This window comes from Alexandromys fortis, unplaced genomic scaffold, assembly GCF_014885135.2.
Source record: "Alexandromys fortis isolate MF-2015 unplaced genomic scaffold, M_Fortis_MF-2015_v1.1 scaffold_64, whole genome shotgun sequence".
Lineage (NCBI taxonomy): Eukaryota > Metazoa > Chordata > Mammalia > Rodentia > Cricetidae > Alexandromys > Alexandromys fortis.
Window position 1 is genome coordinate 3,339,948 of NW_026067976.1, and position 19,286 is coordinate 3,359,233.

Here is a 19,286-nt window from a genome sequence, read left to right on the forward strand (position 1 = left end):
CATAATATGATAGAGGGGAGAAAAGGTGAAATTCTGAATTTAATGGCAGCAGTTAGTCTGCATGACACTTGGGGACATGACATTTTCAGACCGAATGTGTTCCTTTCAAGAAAGTCACTAACCAGACTCTCCATGTATCTTTTCTAGGCGGCACCACTGTCCACATCTTCCTACGAAGATTTATGATAAGACAGAGAAACCATGTCTTCTCTCCGAGTACACCGAGAATTATCCGATCTATGAGTCTTACCTGCCCAGAGATTCCTTTAAGCTCAAGAGGGTGTACAAGAAAGGAACCATACCGATGGAGGGCCTGACCACAGCCAGGTGAGGCAAACGATGCTATGCAGGAAGTGGGTGGAATACAAAGCCATGATGAAGAGTGTGATGCCAGGATAATAGCTGTGGTGTTAGTGCAGTGTGGATGCGCAGAATTAGTGTCTTCATGTTAATGTTAACTAATGAACGTTAATGCTAATGTTCTCGATATCTCTGGAAGAGGATCTTCTGCTTGTTGGCTTCCTTAACTGTTCCCAAACACCCTCTTACTGAGAAAGAATTCTGGCTTGTTAAAGTGGGGACCAGGAGGCTAACCTGGTCTGTGTAATTAAAAGTGGGAAGTTAAGTATTAAAAGGAAAGAAGGAGAGAGACCACTACTGAAAAAAGAGGGTTGGGCTTTATGGCAGCTTCTGTAACAACTTGGGTGGTTAAAAACAAAAAAAAGATTGGTAATAAAGAATGGGTCCTTCTGATGTTATACTATCAATTTTGAATTAGAGACCCCACAAATGTTCAGGATATGCAAAGAACATATTTGATTTTCAGTTGCTCCTGATATACTCTAGTTTATTTCCAAGTTGAGATTGTTGAGACCTAGGGCCATGCAGGCACGGACCTGTCTTTGGCAGTGTTCTGGAGGTCTTTATTTCCCGAGGCTGGGGAAAATCCTCAGTCTGAGGGCTCCGTGCTCACAAGACTATGCATCTCTCAGGACAGTTGTGCTAGTGACCTCCTGATGGAGATGCCAGGCTTGGTGATCTGGTGGAGTTAGGAACATCTCTGCGTGCCGTGGGACAGGTTTCAGACCCAGTGAGTCAGTCTTTAGGTGAAACCTTCTGAACATTCGCGGCCTCCCTGTTCCTCATGCCCCAGAGGCAGGATTTCTGTGCTGTGGAGCCCACGGTGCACACCATCTGTTCCTTCACGGCACTCAGACATCACAGGTACTTGGACACCTTGCTGAATGTCTGCCTATCGCTCACCGCTTGCAGCAGAATTTTGCGTGGTTTTAATGACGATTCCAGGTGGCTCAAGGTGGAGCGTGACATCTTTCTCCCAAAATAACGGAAACTTCCTCTCTTGAGATTTTTGACTTGGAGGTATTCTTATCTAAAAACCAGGTTCTGTCTTCTAGACCCATAGAAGGGCAGGAGGTCCTTTAAGGGGAGAAATGACACTAAGGGGTTTCTGAGCGTGGTAGGAACTACAGGACAGGGACATTCTGAGAATGGGGTGTCGCTGAGGGACCTGTCTGACACCAAGCAGTTGCTGTGAATGACTTGGTTTTAAGCACAATCGTTCTGGCTCCTAGTCCATTTGAACTGTGTTGACATAGCCGCTTTCTCAACCTCCAGCTTATTAAATGACTGTCAGCTTCACAGTCTGGGCTTCATTTTGCTAAGAGAACATTGTCTCTAGGGTTCAGGAGCTTTAAGCAAAGACTGGGCTGCTTCCGAGCAATGCGTCTCTTTCTAAGAGACGATAGGGCACATCTAGGAGGAGTCCTGTGCACATGCCTGAAGACACGGTGGTCAGAGAGGGAGGTGTTGGGAGGTGATGTTAGACTTCGTTTTCTCTTCCCAGGTGTAGCTGTTCTCATCTCTTTACACCAAGTTTTCAGGAAACAGAGCCCTTTATTGGGAAATCAAAAGTTCTAACTTCAGATGATTTATAACGTGCCATTTCTGTCCTTATAAGTATAGGAGAGGGTGCTTGAGGCTCGGATGTTGGGATGTTGGGAGAGGTTCTTGTTTACTGTCTAAATGTTACAAGAACAAAACACACAACAATGCCCTGGGGCAGGACCCCATCCCACGTCCCAGCTCAGAGGCCCTCAGCTGTGGTAGCCCTACATACCCTCCTCTTTCCCTGATGCTGTTTTGCGAATCATAAAATTAACCTCTGACCTGAGCTGAGCTGTCTTTGCCTGTGTCATTTGTAACAATAAAACCGTTTCCCAGCAGGTGGGCCTCAGTCAGAGCCACAGCAACAATCAATCCAGCTTACATCAAGAGGTCCCCAGCTACTGAAAGAATTTCCCAAACTATTAATGATTACAGGGTTTTAAAAAGAGAGAGGAGTGGAATCCAGTTACTAATGGGGAGGAAGAACAGACTTGGGAGGGGGATAAACCTCAGTCATAGGGCCTTATCTTGTGCCAGTCCTAAGTTCAGGCCCTGAAGCTGAGGTCTCAGGTTGGAGGGCAGGGGGAAGCCTACCCTAGGAAGAGGAGCCAGTCTCAAACTCACAGGGCAGTCACTGTCCTGCATTGGTCACATTGCTTCTCAGTCTGTGCTTGTTGGGGAGGTTTTCACAGGCAAGGAAAAGTGAGCTCCTTACAGGAATGTAAAGCAGCCTGCCTCCGGAGGCTTTTAGGGGAAGGGGGTGTGTCATCCCATGGCTGCCTAATCTCCGGGTCTGCCTGGATCGCCACCCCTCTGTTCCCAGGTCCCTTATTGCCACGGCACCTCGCTCATTTCCCCGTCTACAGGTGGACTCTGCGTAGTGTCTGAGGCTGGACCCGGGGCTCCCACCTGCTGCATGAAAAAGTCATTGGCCCCGGTTTGGCTGGATTTGGTGATTAACTCCAGACACAAAAGACACCTGGCTTCTGGAAAGGCTATCAGCGCGGCACGAGGCATGATTACAGCTGCACGCAGCTCTTACTGACCATAAATTGTGGGGATTTAAAGCAGGTGTCAGAAGGGGAATGCCTGCGATTTCCAGCCCTTCTTACTGGAAAACCTTTTTTTTTTTTTTTTTTTTTCCTTTTTAAAAAATGTGCAGCCCTTGGTAATTCTCTTGCCGAGGATTTGCCTTTAGTTCAACTAGCTCTGACAGCAATTGATAAAGATAGTTGTGTTTTTAGCCTCGTTTCCCATTAGGTATGTCCCTGGTTGAAACACTGGGCCTCCCCACTCGGGACAGTATTTCTGTTACCTTAGCTTCAGCAGTGTTAAGTAGTACCTTAAAGGGGAGTGAGACATGGGCACAGTGTGTACATGTGTGTGCGTGTATGTGTGTCTTTGTATGTGGGGGGAAGGAAGGGGGGAATGGATGAGTGATAAATTTGGCTTAAAGGTAGGGTATGGGTTGGGAATGGTAGGTTGGGGTAGAGTTACTAGTATAGAGGAGAGAAGAGAGGAGAGGGAGGATTTGGCTTAAAGGCAGGGGATGGAGATGGCGGTGTTGAGTGGAGTTACCAATACAGACTCCTGTTTATTGATAAGACTTATTGATAAATCAGGTCTCCCTGATAAATCAAGGGAGGAAAAAGCTAAAAGAGAAAGGACATCTGGTACCCTGTCCCAAAGGCAGGACGGATACAGGAAATGGTAACGAGCTGAGCCTTGATGCGCTGATTAAACCCTATGGACTTTCTTTGCTGATGGGTTTCTTTGGTGCGCATCCTTCATGGAGCTGGACAGTTTGTCCTTTATTTCATTAAGAATCTTCTGTATCTGGTGGTCTGTGTTCCTGCTGTTCTGTTTTCCTCTGTCTTAATCTTACCCACTTTTGTTCAGATTCGATAGCTTTTAATCAATTTATTCTCAAGTTACTGAGGCTTTCCTCCTTTTTCTAAGCCCAGTGGATTATTTTTTCCTGAGATAACTTATATTTTAGGTTTCTTTTTCAGATGAGGTCTTATCATGCATCCCAGGCAGGCCTAAACTTATGATCAGACTTCTATCCTTGATCCTCAGCGCTGGGATCTGGGGATTGTAGGGTTGTACCACCGGGCCTGCCATGAGCTTTTTGCGTTTCCATTTGGATAATAGCTTTTCGTTCTCTGTGTCACTTTCTAGCTCTTAATTTATTATGACCTTATTTTGCCTTTTCTCATTAAGTATAGTTAAAATAGCTGGTTTGAGATCTTTGTGATGTCCAATGTCTGGTCTGCTCGAGGTCCATGGGTCACATTCTCCCGCAGTGTGTCAAGCCATTCTGTACAGGGTCTGGACAGGATTGTGAGTGTTGCACTTGGAGACTCTGGACTGCTTTCTTTTTCACATTCTTCAGAAAAGCACTTTTGTTTGTTTGTTTGTTGAACAGGTAATGTGATTAGGCCCAAAGGGCAAATTCCATGTCTTGGGTGGCAGCCCAAATTCCATTTCAATTTGGTTACCCTTAATTCAGAAGCCTGCTGCTGGCATGTGAGGCGAGAGGGATCTGGGCCCAGCGACTTACAGAGCTTTGGCGCTAGCTCCATTCCAAGATCGCCTCACATTTGCTTTTCTGCTTTCTTTCTTTCCTTACTTTTGAGCAGAAAGAATCTGGCATCTGGCACAGGCTGGTTTTAGCTGCCTCATCTGGCACAGGCTGGTGACTGCCTTCAGGTTGGAAGCTGCGACTCCCAAGCAGTTCATGGAAACTGGAGCAGCAAAGACTTGAGCCAGGACCGTTCTTCTCCCACCTGCTGGCTCTACCCCAGACCCTGTTGACTGGTCTGGCTCTAGGCTTTCCAGGCGTTTACACACGGTTTCTTCTAGACTTTGTAAAATGGGGACAGATGTTAACTTCTGTCACAGCAGCAGGAGGAGACTGGACTGTGTAATTTTGGGCCCTGGGTGGTTGCACTAGAGTCCACTTGCTTCAGGGATGATTTCCCGCAGGGATCAATGCTGGACTCAAGCTTGGTAGTTCTGTGAAGGGGTCTCTTGCAGTGTTCTGGAAAAGGCTCTTCAACTCTGCTCAGGATGACAGAATGGCTTCTGTCTTTGGCGCTGGGGAAGCTGGAAAATTATATATGGAAATAATGAAATGAATCAGAGACGAAGAGTGCCCACCTCTCCACAAGAGGAGGTTGTAAGAGGACAAATCATGAGAAGTTGGTTGACTGAGGCCAAGGAAAGAGATGCTTAAATATGAATTTGAGGATAGACATGGTGACTAATTTAGCTATGCGGCAGGCTAAGGGCGAGAGAGACGGACTCCGAGATGCCTTGGCTAAAGAGCGGAGTAGAATTGTATTTGCTGGTTGGGGAATGTGTGTGTGGGTGGAGGGGAGGTCATGTAGACCCTCTCCAGAGGAGAGGGGATGAGAAGAGGCCCAGGAGAAGACGTGGTTGTGGTGTGTGTGTGTGTGTGTGTGTGTGCGCATTCACATACGCCGTATTTTGTTTATTTTTCTTGTAAACACGGAAGAGACTGGGCAAGTTTAAATACTGGCAGAAAGCTGACAGCAGGGGAAACGTGAAGCCATAGTTTAGGAGCTGAAGGTCTCGGGAGGGCAATTTAGGGGAACGGTTGCAGAGAGAGAGCTTGACTTTGGCAAAATGGCGGGACACCTCCAAAGATTACATTTTAATTTGATTGATTCCTTGGCTCCTATAATAAATTCTGAAATTTGCATAAATACTATTTTTTTTTTAAAAGTAACTGTCGCTTGGCTTCTGTGAAAATTCTCCATTCCCACTTCCAGGCAAATGATTTTCATTGGCAATTATGTAATTTCCCCCTTCCTTTTCCCTATTCTTGCCCAACACCTTTCTGTAGCTTAGCCAAATGGTTTGAAACGAAGTTGCTATAACTTCCCCAGCAGGGCCACTTTAGCCTGTACTTAATTTTGGTTTTTAACTCTTGGCTTTCCATGCTGGGTAGCTTTTTTATAGCTACCTACCCGAAGGAAGCTGGGACCTGTGCCCTTTCCCCGCCCCCTCTTTATTCATAGTCACAGTGGGCTGAACATTGGGAAATGTACCACAGGAAGAGGGGAGCCATTGAGTGCTGAAAATAATTATTAAATTTATGCAGTTTCTGGGAAGAATAAAGTGGGTTTTTGTATGAACTTGAAGGCTGTAAGATTATGTGTAATTGGGGACATAAAGCTCTGCTACGGTTAATGATAAGCTTCAGTGAATGTTCCCAGCATAAAACTCTAACGAGCAAACAGAAATTCTGATAGAATTCACTCTCTTCAGCCATTGTGACTGCTTCTGGGCCAGATACAAATGAGTCAAACTTTAAATTTAAAAATGGTCCTTTTTTTCTGGAGCTGAGAGGCTTTTCCTCTTTCTATTTATTTGTATTTACAGCCAGGTAAATACAAACATAGATGCACGTTTAAAGGAGAATTTGAATTTTGTGTGGAAGGAGATTCAGTAACAAATCCATCCCCTAAATGTGGCTCACAAGAAGTTTTATGTGTCTGCTTCTGTCTTTGAGGAACAACTTGAGGGCATCCCCTGAGCTGGTGAGATTGTGAGCATCCCTTAGCAGATTTCTGTGACTGAACGGGAGACAGAGGCAATAGGCCTGCTTCAGCTTTTAGTGTCTGGAGACCCTTGGAAGATGGCACCTTGGAGGAGAAGTAGGATTTTTAAGGCAGTCACAGAGTTTTGGGATGGGAGGCCTTAGCATGCAAGTTTGGACATCTGGCTTTGCTCTTCTGTGCTGGTCTTTGATAATCTGCTGCTATTTCTTGGGAGTGCAGGGAAACCACAGCCTGGTTAGCCATCACCGAACATAGGTAAGGTCACTTCAGAATCCCATTCCAGTCCTGGTTAGCCATCACCGAACATACATGAGGTCACCCCCAAACCCCACTCCAGTCCTGGGAGTGGAGAACCTTCAGCTTCCCTCAGGTATGTTCTCTTCAGAAGATAAACTTTCGGCAGGAAGTTAACGCTCAGGCTAACTGGTTTTCAGGCGGACTTTCAGGGGGTTTCCGTCTGTGCAGCCCATGGAGGCTTTAGTGTTTCCTTGTGTCTTGCTGCAATTGGTTGAGTAGTGGGCGGTCACTATGAGGGGATCCTTCATCTAAGCAGAGTGCAGGTATTGGCTTCTTGTTTAGCTTCTTGTCAGACGGCTCCCTTCATAATTCCCATTCCTACGATCAGCTTCCCTTTGCTGGGAGCGCACAGTGAGGCCCCTGGGATGGCAGCTCAGGCAGCAGATGCTAGTCTTGCTACTGAGATAGAGTTTGAGATGTCCCCACAGGGAGTTTATGGGGGCTCAGCGGAAGCATCTCCCATTTCCCCACTTGCAGCCTCAAAGAGACCAATTCTCCTGCTTCCCTGCGCCTTCATCCCACCACGCATGCGCAGGGCCTGCTTTGGGTTTACTGACCACCCTGTGTATAACTCATGCAAGACAGGTTACAGTGGAGCGTGTCACCCTTGCTACTCAAGCATGGCCCAGTCACGCCGCACCGGGCTTCAGCCTGGAAATAGGTTTTATTAGTGTTTAGCTTAATGTTTTCCTGTCCGGAAACCTTTCCCTTCCATTGACAGGGCTGTTCAAGTAAGTACCTTTAGGGAAAGAGCTACTTTTCCCTTGTCCTATTTGGCCACATGGGATGGATCCAGGAAAATCGGTTTGTTTTGGGAGGAACTGCTCGCATGGAGAGCAGGCTAGTGGAGGCCATGGCAGCAGCCTGACTCAGTTGGACTTGGCCAGCGGGTTTCTGGTGACGGGCAGCTGCCACCTGGGTCTGTCATGACTTGGGCTGGTTTGGGAAGGAATGATTTTGCTCTGGTGTAAAGCACCCTGTCTTTTCCATTCCGTTTCTTACTCTTTGACATAACGGGAGGGGGCACTGGCCACAGCAGAAAGCAAAGAAGTGAAGACTGTGTGTGTCTACTGCATTTTCCCTCTTCTGGGTTTTCTGTAAGGCCCAGAGTAGAGGAGATAAATATTAGCAGAAAAAGCTCCTGAGAACACAGAGAGAAAGGTGAGCGTATCTGAAAAGCAGATATTAGCCCCATACGAGGACTTGGATGCAAGGCAGGTGGGTTATCAGCTGCAGATCAGGCCTCCTCCTCCTCCATAGTGAGCCTTGTGGTTGACACAGGTGTGGGTAGGGACGAAGTCAGGGGACAGGTCTGGGTCGACTTGTAAATTGCTCTAGAGAGCTGGGTTTTATCTGGAAGACATTTTAAGCTGGTGGGCAAACTCATTTTTATCCAGCATTTATTCTAGACACACCAAGACAACTGAAGCAGAAGCAGGAAGATGGGGAAAGACTGTCAAATGACCCAAGTCAAAAAATGTTTGAGATCCGGACCAAAGGGCGAAATAATCTCCAATGAGGTAGAGGAGCCTGGCTGCTCCTGGTGTCTGATAGACTCTGGGGCTTTGAGGGGAGGAGTCAAGGATGACCCCAGTGGCCAAGTGGTCAAACACTAGCAAAAAGTGAGTTAGAGTGTCACGTTCCAAAGTAGAAGAGAGACGAAACGGTAGGAAGATGGAGTAGAAAATTCCGTTACCGGGAGTCAAGTAGACAACATTGTCTTTTTCTAAGCAAGGACCCCAATGACAAATGCTTATTCTTCTCCCAGGAGAGATTTTGGGCTTCACAAAATGGTACCAGTGAAATTCCATCAGCCTGACCCGTACATTCCAAGCGAAGAGAATATGGATTTGCTCACCACGTATAAGCAAGATTTTAACTACCTCCCTGTCTGTCAAGTTGGCCGCATCAAACCTCGGGACACTAAATTTCCAAATGACAAGATACAGTATCTGCCTACTTACAAAGGTGAGAGGAAGACGGAGGAGAGGACGGGTCAGCCTATAGACCCTCCAGGAAATGGTTACATATGCATTACCTTAGGGCAGCGGTCAACAAACCACTTCCTGCCAGCCAGATCTAGCTCTTAGCCTATTTTCGTACAGATGGAAAGCTAAGAATGGCTCTATAATTTTCTCTAACTGAAAAAAAAAATGATGATTTCAGGACATGTTGAAAATTGTGGAATTCAAAGCTCACTACTGATAGGCACATTATGTTGGAAGAGAACCATAGCCGTTCTATGCATCTACTATGGCTGCTTCCGTGGTGTAGTGGCAAAGCTGAGTGGTCATGGCAGACTCCATTGCAGGAATGTGTACTATCTTGATTTTATATAGAATATATTTATGATCCTGTCTTAGCCTCTGTTTGAATCTTACAATGAGCAATCTGTTCAGATTTAAGCTACGATTCTACAGTTTGATAGTTTCATTCATCCAACCAAGAGAATTTTGAAATATAACATGCATACAGAAAAGTGAATGCATTGTAATCACACAGATTTATGAATTTTTGCTGGATACACACAAACAGTGCTTGGCCAAAAAATACTATATCCACAGAAGTGGAACAACCATTGTGCTGACTTTTAGTTTTTCTTCCTTTGCCATGCTGGGAAGTAGACCCAGGGCTTTCCAAACGCCAGACAAATGCTCTATTCCTGAGCTACATTTCTTGCCCCATTATACCGTGCCACAATAATTTAATATTATAAATTCGTTTTCCCCTGTTTTAATTTTTATGTTAGATAGATTTTTTTAAAAAATGTATATTTTAAATTGATATATAATAATCATACCCATTTATAGGGTATGAGTTGGAATTTTGATATGTACGTACGCTTTGTAAAGTTTTCAGAAATGTCTTTATTTTTAATTTATATATTTAATTTTCTTTTGGTTTGTGTATATGTGTGTATCTGTGTGAGTATAAGGCATGTGAAGGTATGCCCAAGGAAGCCAGATGGGCTTTGCCTCTCCTGGAATCATCATTGCAGGTGGTTGTACACCACGGATGCTGGAAACCAGACTCACGTCTTCTGGAAGAGCAGCAAATGCTTTTAGCCTCTGAGCCATCTCTCTAGCTCCCATTTTTAAGATTTATTGTTTTTCTTTGTGTGTAATGTTTTTGTCCGAAGTGTACTATGCCAGAAACACAGACATATTTGTGTCTCTTTGTAGTGCCTTATTGAAAAACAATTCATAAGCTACTTCGGATTGATTGGTTGCACATGGCCAATTAGTTTTGATTTCCCTTTGATGTTGGCCAGGGAACACACAGTATCTTTTATTCCAATCCAATTACTACTATTAACTCTGGGATTATGCATTACACATCACTCAGCAATTATAACTCTCTGTATGTAGGCTTCAGAAGCACAGCAAAAGAGCTGAGGAGACCGTGGAAGTCGAAGCGGCCTTATCCTTAAGGCAGAGAATTGTTGCAGATGCATAGGGAATCTCTGTGGGTGGTTAGACACACTATTAACTGGTCCAGTTGGAGAGCTGCTGCAGGGTCTACAGATCTGAGATATGGAACTATAGGAGCTGCAGAATTATGGGAGCACCAGGGGTGTGGGAGGAGTAGGGGGGCGGCAGGGGTATGGGGGGGCAGGGGCATGGGGGCGGCAGAGGTGCAGGCTGTAGAGATGCAGGACAGGCCCTGATGGGAGACAGAATGGACTGGATGCTTTAGTTGGCCTCATCAAGCAGTGGGGACCATGCTGAGCGTGAAGTCCAGGAGAGTGGGTGCAGGGGTTATTTGCTGGTGGATCTCTTGAAGGACATATTGGGAGGCCAGATGATGGGTCTGTGGGCTCATGGCCATTGCTGTGTTATGGATCCTTCTTTTTTTGGTATTCAGGTGAGGGTATTATACTCCTTGTTGGTCTTCATATGTCTGACAAGTTCTTGGGCCTGTTTTTCTGATATGATTTTTTAAAAGATTTATTTACTTTTATGTATGTGAATGTTTTACCTGAGTCTGTATGAACACCATGTGGGTGGTAGGGACTGAATCCAGGTTCTCTGGATGAGCAGTTATCCCTTATCCTTCTGATATGGTTTTAGTATATCCATCTTCTCCCACATCCCAAACTATATGGTAAGTTTATAGGTGGCGTCTTTGTACTCTTAGGGAAATGTTGTCATTTGTATATCATAGTGCCAGATAGGCGGTCCAGCAAGAACAACAAGAACAACAGAGTGCAGAGTTGTCTTCTTGCCTCTGTACCCAGGGCAAGGCGTAGCCAGAACCTTGCAATATGGAGTAAGCCCGGCCTCTACAATTTTAATCTTCTCAAACATCTCTCTGGGGTGTAAACACTCAAATCCTCTTCATTTTTGCCTTTTATTTTTATTATCATATATTAATTGCACAGACATAATGGGTTTCATTTTGGCATTTTTTTTAAAAAATATACACTATATGTTAGCCATATTCACCTCTCTGTTACCCTCCCTTGTCCCCACCTCCCCTCTCCTGAGTCTCTTCCTATTCCAAGTAGTTCCCCTTTTCATCTGGTATCTTTGAAATCCACCCATTTCCTTTGATATCTATTACATGCTAGGCATCAGGCAAAGGAGCATGCTGACCCGTCTTTGACCTTTCCGTAGAGAGACAAACTATGCCATCCTGTGGACTAGGCTGGCAGAGTAGCGGTCCCCATTGTGTGGCTCACAGCCGCACAGCCTGAGGTCAGGGAGTGAGAAAGTGGGTTTGTCATCACTAACTCTTCACGCTTGTCATGCATCTTGCTGCTCCAAGAAGACAAGCTAAGCAGTTCATGTGGAACATTTTGGGGGCCTCTGTGGGAGTGTGTTGAGGGTTGCTTTTATTAATCAAGCCAAGAATTTGGGTGGGAGGTGACAGTGGAGGAGGGAGGCTGCAATCCATCTGCCAGGGAATCCTGTATGTTGTCGGTCTTCTCTGCTTAGTCCTGGAGCTGATTCTGAGGTGGCCTGGACTCTGCCCTTGGACTCGCTCATCTTTTGTGTCCCATCTTCCTTGTTCTATAGCTGCCTCCGCCAAGCCATATTCTCAATGTTATTATTCCGTGAAACGTGAAGGGTTTGTGACCTCCAAACCCTATCTTTCTGGTTTGCTCTCTTGTCTACATCCATGATGACTGTCCTCAGTACCACTGGAACCTCTCGGTCATTGACACATCTGCTTTTTTTCTACCATCAGCATGGCTGTCCATCCTTCCTCATGGAGCTTCCTCCCTACACCCTGGTTTTAGCAATGTCTCATAGTTTCTCTCTATGTGCTATTGCTTCTTCTAACAGAACCCCAGTTCTGCATTCTTAGGTCTGCACTTGAGTATTCCCCAAAGCACGGTTCCGAGGGAGGCAGTAGGGACTCTGATAGGGCATGCGCAACCACAAATTCTCCCTTCCTTTCTATGCTCTGTGGGCACTTTGGATCTCAGTGAGATACAGGCTCTTCAGTGTAGCACGATTAATAAAAACCCAGAGACAGATATTAGGGTTTAACCTGAAGACCAGAAAAGCAAAGCAGCCAGCCACTGGCTCTTTCCTCTGCCTCAGTCTGAAAATGATGGTCTTGCCTCCAGGAATCTCAGAATGAGACTGAGCCTGAAACCCATCTCTTCCCATCTTATATTCCTCTCCAGTGCTGGGATTAAAGGTTTACACCACTACCACCTGCTTTCTATGGCAAACTAGTGTGGCTACGGGGATTAAAGGTGTGTGTCACCACTGCGTGGTTTGTATGACTGGTCAGTGCAGCTGTTTTACCCTCTGATCTTCAGGCAAACATTATTTATTAAAATACAAATGAAAATTCACTACATTTCAGAGGAACTGATTGCTTAGTTTAGGTTCCTCATTTCTAACCACGTATCGTCTCAGGTCTGGGAATGAAGACCACACCTTGCTTAGGCAGTGGCAGGGATGGAGAAAGTCCTTTAGTATTTATTTCCTGTTGCCCCCAACAAACTGTTTACTCCTCAAAATAAACAGGCAGAAATTATAATAGCAAATACTCAGGTTTCAATCCCCTCTACCTCCAACTTTCCTGCAGTCCTCCTTTGTCTATACAGGTCCTTCTCAAACCACCCCCTGTAAAAACCATATAATATTCCACTGCTGAAACTATACCTTAGCTTATAGTAAAATAAAACAGATTTTAGTGATAGTTCTTTCTTTTTTTAATGACATCATCTTATCCATTTACGCTGCTGTGAAAACAAACCTGAGATGCAATACACAGAGTAAGTTACTTCTCGCATGATGGGTGCTGGGAAGTCAGCGACTGAAACATCAGTAGGCCTGGCAAGAATCCTTAGTTCCAAGATGGTATTTGGTGGCATTGCCTTCGCATGCTGGAAGGGAGGGCACAAAGGGCCTGAGAGAGTTCCCTCCGGGTTCTTTTAAGGACAGGCTTTTCCTCCAAAGGTTCTTCCTCTTCATACCACTGCAGTGGATATTAAATCTTAACATTTGCATTTGGAGTGGAAGGTGTGATTCACACCATAACAAAGGCTGATATTTTTAAACATGTGAACAGTTTATTTGATCTCCTCGATGACATTATGGCTTCCAAAGCTGTGCCTTAAGTTCCTAATTCCCATTCCCAGCATTCTAGGACAGAGAAGCACAGCAAAGATATGTAAGGGGACGGGTAAAGGAAGGAATAGTTGTGAACCACTGCTTTCAGGGCTCCAGATGACAGTACCTGGCAATAGTTCTATCAAATCCTCATCCTTCCAATTATTCCACCGGTCCCGGCCAGGAGCAGGAATGAAGTTGGGAAAGGACCATGGCATTTACCTTGCCCTTGGGTCAGTTCTGAGACACTTTCCGAATGGAAGGGGGTACCATACCCTAGCTTCTTTTTTTTTTTTATATTTATTTATTTATTTGTTATGTATACAATAGTCTATCTGTGTGTATGCCTGCAGGCCAGAAGAGGGCACCAGACCTTATTATAAATGGTTGTAAGCCACCATGTGGTTGCTGGGAATTGAACTCAGGACCTTTGGAAGAGCAGGCGATGCTCTTAACCACTGAGCCATCTCTCCAGCCCCATACCCTAGCTTCTTGTCTTGGTTTATTGTCTCTTGAATGGCTTAACTCTTGTGAAAATTTGCTGCTCTAGTAAGTCTTTCCCCAGTAATCTTCATAATTTTTGGCCATATCTTACTGTCTGTCTTTCCAAGGAGGGTTGTCAAGAAAAGAAACCAAAGAACACGATAATTAATTATGTGCATTTCAAAGAATGCCATTTATATTTTGCCTATGTGATTTATTTATATTAGTTCTGTGAGAAGGATATTCAAACCTTTTCTTTTATCCTCATGACCAGTACATTTACTGTGGTGAAGGAAAGAAAGAAAGGAGAGAGAGAGAGAGAGAGAGAGAGAGAGAGAGAGAGAGAGAGAGAGAGGAGAGAAAAGAACCTACCAATAAAAAAAAAAGTGCTCAACAGCATTTGGTTGTAATTTGTGACATTTTCAAAACACCATGCAATTGAAAAGATTGAGAGTGTAATTACTTGATGCTCAGCTTTAGGCTTAGCGATTTTTTTAAAAGGACATTATTATTGAATGGAATCCTGTTTAAAGAGGTTCTCGCCAATTACCCATATGACACTCTGGCCCTGAAGGGCTTTACTGGTGTGTGAATACTTTGTCATGTGGAATTCTGAGTTTTTTCAGGGTCTTATGGAGGAATATATATATATATATATTTATATATATATTTATATATATATTTATATATATGTGTGTGTGTGTATAATAGTTGCTGGTGGGGAAAATCTCAATAATAGTGTGGTTTCAGCTATGTTGTTGGTTATCAGGAGTCTCGTGAGGCAAGTTTGAGCTTAGGAACCTGTTTTCTTAACACTTCCATCCATCAGAGAAGAGGGCCGGGGAAGTTCTGTTCTACTCAGCCTGAAGTATCTTGCGGCAATATGAAGGTATCTCCAGGTAGACGCTGCATTTCAGTGCAGCCTGGCGTGTGGTAGGTTGAACATGTGTTTTGTATTCAGCAAGATGGTTCCCGCTAAGGCCCCCTAATGCTTTCAAGATGCTGATAGAGTCATTAGTGGCTCTGGAGGAAGATTAGATTTTCAATTAAAATGAAGCCAATTTTGAAGAAGTAGTTGGTAGTATTACTGGCCTAAAATAAACTTAGGAGTGTGCCTGAGGGGGGAACTATCAGGGTTTCTGGAGCAAGTAGAGGCTTAGTAAGTCCCCCTCCCCCCAAAAAAACTTGACAGAGTGGTAAAATCAATCGTTGCAAGGCTCTGGAAATCAACCAAAGGCAGAGGACAGATTGAGAGCATTTATTTAAGAGATTGATTGACTTATGAACAGTGGGCATCGCTGGGATTTTTTTTTTAATTGAGAAAAGGAAAAAAAAAGTTTCCGCCTCCTCCCAGCCTCCCATTTCCCTCCCCCTCCTCCCACCCTTCTCTTCCTCCCCCACTCCTCTCCCCCTCCCTCTCCAATTCCAATCCAAAGAGCAGTCAGGGTTTCCTGCCCTGTGGAAAGTCCAAGGTCCTCCCCCCTCCATCCATGTCTAGGAAGGTGAACAACCAAACTGGCTAGGCTCCCACCAAGCCAGAACATGAAGTAGGATCAAAACCCCATGCCATTGTCCTTGGCTTCTCATCAGCCCTCATTGTTCGCCATGATCAGAGAGTCCGGTTTTATCCCATGCTATTTCAGTCACAGTCCAGCTGGCATTGGTGAGCTCCCAATAGATCAGCCCCAATGTCTCAGTGGGTGGGTGCACCACACGTGGTCCTGACATCCTTGCTCATGTTATCCCTCCATCAGATCCTCATTGGGACCTTGGGAGCTCAGTCCAGTGCTCCAGTGTGGGTCTCTGTCTCTATCTCCATCCATCACCAGATGAAGGTCATCGCTGGGATTTTTATCCTGGAGCTGCGCCTGTCAGCTCACCCTCTGCCCCCAGTTCTGTTTGTGTGGTAGCCCTGCTGGGGGACTGAAGAACTTGGGGAAAAAGCAGTCATGCTGCTAGAAGCTTCCGAGTTGATTTCAAAGAGAATTTTGACCAAACAAGGTTATGTAATGAAAAACCATTCAGAGATCACAACTTGTGCAACCAGTCCTAGGCTTACAGGAATAATTGTGAGCAACGGATAAGTAGATGAGTGAGAAAATTCATAAGGAGATAACACACAGGGCACCTTGATAGGCTCCAACATAGCCTGGTGATCGGAAAGGCTGTGCTTGAAGGCCAGGCTGTCTCAAGAGCCATGAGAGCAAGGGCCTGTCTGTCTACTCAAGTGCTCTGGCTGAATGGGAGGCCGCATATCTATGCAGCAGAGACATAAAAAAAAAAAAAACCCAAGCAAGTTCTGATTTGTAAACGACTTGATCTGTGTAGTCTCCAGCCCCCCAGATGCACCACACTGGTTGAGGTGCTTGAGTCTAACTGCTAAGCTATGGGGGATGAATCTCAGGAAGTGGACTTAAATGGCTACGCACCAGTGACCTCACACTATGGAGGACAAGATTATAGAATGAGTGCAGGGCTTTCTCAAATAGGAGGAAAGACAAGAACTCTTAATGGAGGGGGCATGTATTATCTAAGTCACTTTGTCTTGGGAGGGAGAGGGGAGAAGGAGAGAAGGAAATAGAGAGGGGGGAGGAGGAGGAGGAAGGAGGAGGAGGAAGAAGAAGAAGAAGAGAAGAAGAAAAGAAGAAAGAAGACGACGAAGAAGAGAGAGAGATCATCAGAAAAAGGGATGCAGGGTCCATGCACAAAAGCTGGCAGGAAAATATTTGAAAGTATGTACTGTAAATATATCTAGAGTAGTTGGAAACCATCCTTAAGGAAGTGAAAGCAAATATAACAATTGCTCATCAACGAGAGAACCAATAAAGGGAGATCATAATGAAATGAAAGATCCAGAGTTGAATAATAACCATTTGCTTTTTAAATTGAGAAGTTCAGCAGTTTTGAGTTGACAGAAAAATCAGCGATACAAAGGCAAATCAATAGATTATTCAACATTTTATGTTCACATAAAAGATTAAAAAATTAAACAGATATTAAGAGATCCAAGAAAGCCATCAAGATTACCAATGCACTCATAATAGGAGCCCTACCTCACAAGAAGGGATAAGAGGGCAGTTAAAGAATTAACTGCTGAGATACCCCAAATTTGTGAAAAATTTACGTAGAGATCCAAGAGACACTATTCAAATAGTATAAACATGAAGAGATCTGTGTATTATTGTCAGACTGGAAAAAAAGACAAAGATTTGGAAAGAACCGAAGAGAAATATCTCTTCATACAGAGAGAATTGCAGCTCCCATCCAGGGTCACAGCAGATTCCCTTCAGAAACAACAAAGAATAAGGCAATGACTGGGTTGAGATATTGAAATACTGAAAAACATCAAGAATTTTATGCTGAGTAATTTTTATGTTCCAGAAATGAAGGCAAAAGAATGATATTCCTCTCTGAGGACCTATCTTTAGCTGGTTGTCTTAGAAACACCCTTTGAGGAAATCACTACACAGAGGTGGAGAGCGTGCTTACAAATAGAACTTTCCAAAGAAGGATGAAGTTATCTATGTTCAGAGGAGATGCCTGGAGAAGCTACAGAAATAAAATATTTGTGAAGATATCTGAAGAATCTCTAAAATAAAAAGAGAACCAATAAACGAGGACTGTTGAGCTGGCCCCGTGGGTAAAGGCATTTACCGCACAAGTCTGAGGATCTGAGCTTGATTTTGGATACCATGTAAAGGTGGAATGAGAGATCCAATTCCACAGAATTGTCCTTGGACCTCCACATCTGTCATGGCTCTCACACACATACTACACAGCCCCATAATAGTAATAATAGGACTAAAATTCAAAAAGAAGTAATGGGTTTTCTTCCACTCTCAGTCTTGAAGAGTAAACAGCAAATTGCGTTTCTGTATATTTGATTGCCTTGACAATCAACATGAAATTGAAAAAGACATCTCTGGGCCTTGGCAATATAGTTCTGTGGTAAGGAGTGTTGAAGCATGCCTAAAACCCTGTGTTTGATAGTATAATTTAGCATGCAAATAAAGTACAAAAATTCCTATCTTCAATAGATGAGTTTTTAAATAAAAATTAACATCCGTTTCTGACGCCAGGTACTATTTCAGAACAGTAAAGATGAATGTGTAGTAAACCTATAGACGGTACCTTGAGTGCTGAAATTAAATGCATTTCCTCTAAAGTGAATAACACAGAGAACCCATCCTCCTCACTCTTACTCTATATAGTTAGTGAAATTTTAGCAGTAGCAACACGGCAAAAAACAAAACCAAAAACCCCAAAACTAAAGCCAAAAGAACAACAACAAAACAAATGAACCAAAGAAACAAAAACCCGGGATAAAATCAGAAAGGAGACGTAAAGCTAAGCCTATTTGCAGATGTTAGGGTTCTGTAACGAGAGTAGCTTACAGATTCACACAAAATACTTTCAGGCCCAGAATATCCAATGAAGTAGCAGGATACAAAATACACACTAAAAACCTGTGGCTTCTTAACACACACACACACACACACACACACACACACACGTGCGCGCGCACACACACGCGCACACACACACGCACATGCACATGCACACACGCACACACATGCACACACACACGCACACACACATGCATACACGCACACACACACACGCATACATGCACGCACACGCACACACACCCCTCAGTGGGAAAGAAAGCAGGAAAATAGTCCCATTCACAACAGTTTCAAAGAAAATAAAATAACTAGGAATAAACCTAACCAACGAGCAAAGAGACCTTTCTAGAGAAATCTCTCAAACACTGAAGAAAGAAACTGAAGAGAATTCTGTGAGATGGGAGGACCTGCCACACTCATGGATCAGCAGAATCCATATCGCTAAAATGGCCATCATATCAAAATACTCAGGGCATTCTTCTCAGAACTTGACAGAGCGCTCCTAAAATGCACAGGGAAACAGACTACCTTGGATAGCGGACACAATCAGAAGCGTAAAGCTGGAGGCATCCCAGCACCCACTCTCTGTCTCATTACAACAACAGGAGCAAACTCGCATTGTCTAGGCATAAAAACAGGCACATAGACCAATGAGATAGAGAGGAATACCCAGGAATGAGTCTGAGCATGTCTAGACATTAGATTCTCAACAGGATGTCTCCTGGAAAAAAAGATGGCCTTTTAACAAATTATATTGGAGAATTTAATATCCACATACAGAAGATTGATCTAGACCTCTCTCTCTCACCAAAAAGTCCAAACTTGATGGAAGACCTTATAAGAATATCTAAACCTTTCAATGCAATCCCCATCAAAATCCCATCAAAATTCTTCACAGATCTGGAGAAGACAATAATCAACTTTATATGGAAAAACAAAAAACCCAGGATAGCCAAAACAATCTTATACAATAAAGGAACGTCTGGAGGCATTACCATCCCTGACTTCAAACTCTATTACAGAGCTACAGTATT

General features: G+C 44.2%; 1 protein-coding gene across 1 annotated transcript in view; it reads left to right on the forward strand.

The window, feature by feature from the left end:
* The first annotated feature begins 154 nt into the window (after positions 1–154).
* Positions 155–19,286, forward strand: part of Saxo1 (stabilizer of axonemal microtubules 1) — a 25,753-nt gene continuing 6,621 nt past the window's right edge. Inside the window, exons 1-2 of the mRNA XM_050157467.1 lie at positions 155–327; positions 8,560–8,759. Of these exons, the coding sequence (XP_050013424.1) occupies positions 305–327; positions 8,560–8,759 (223 nt within the window). The 5' untranslated portion in view covers positions 155–304. The remainder of the gene's footprint in view (positions 328–8,559; positions 8,760–19,286) is intronic.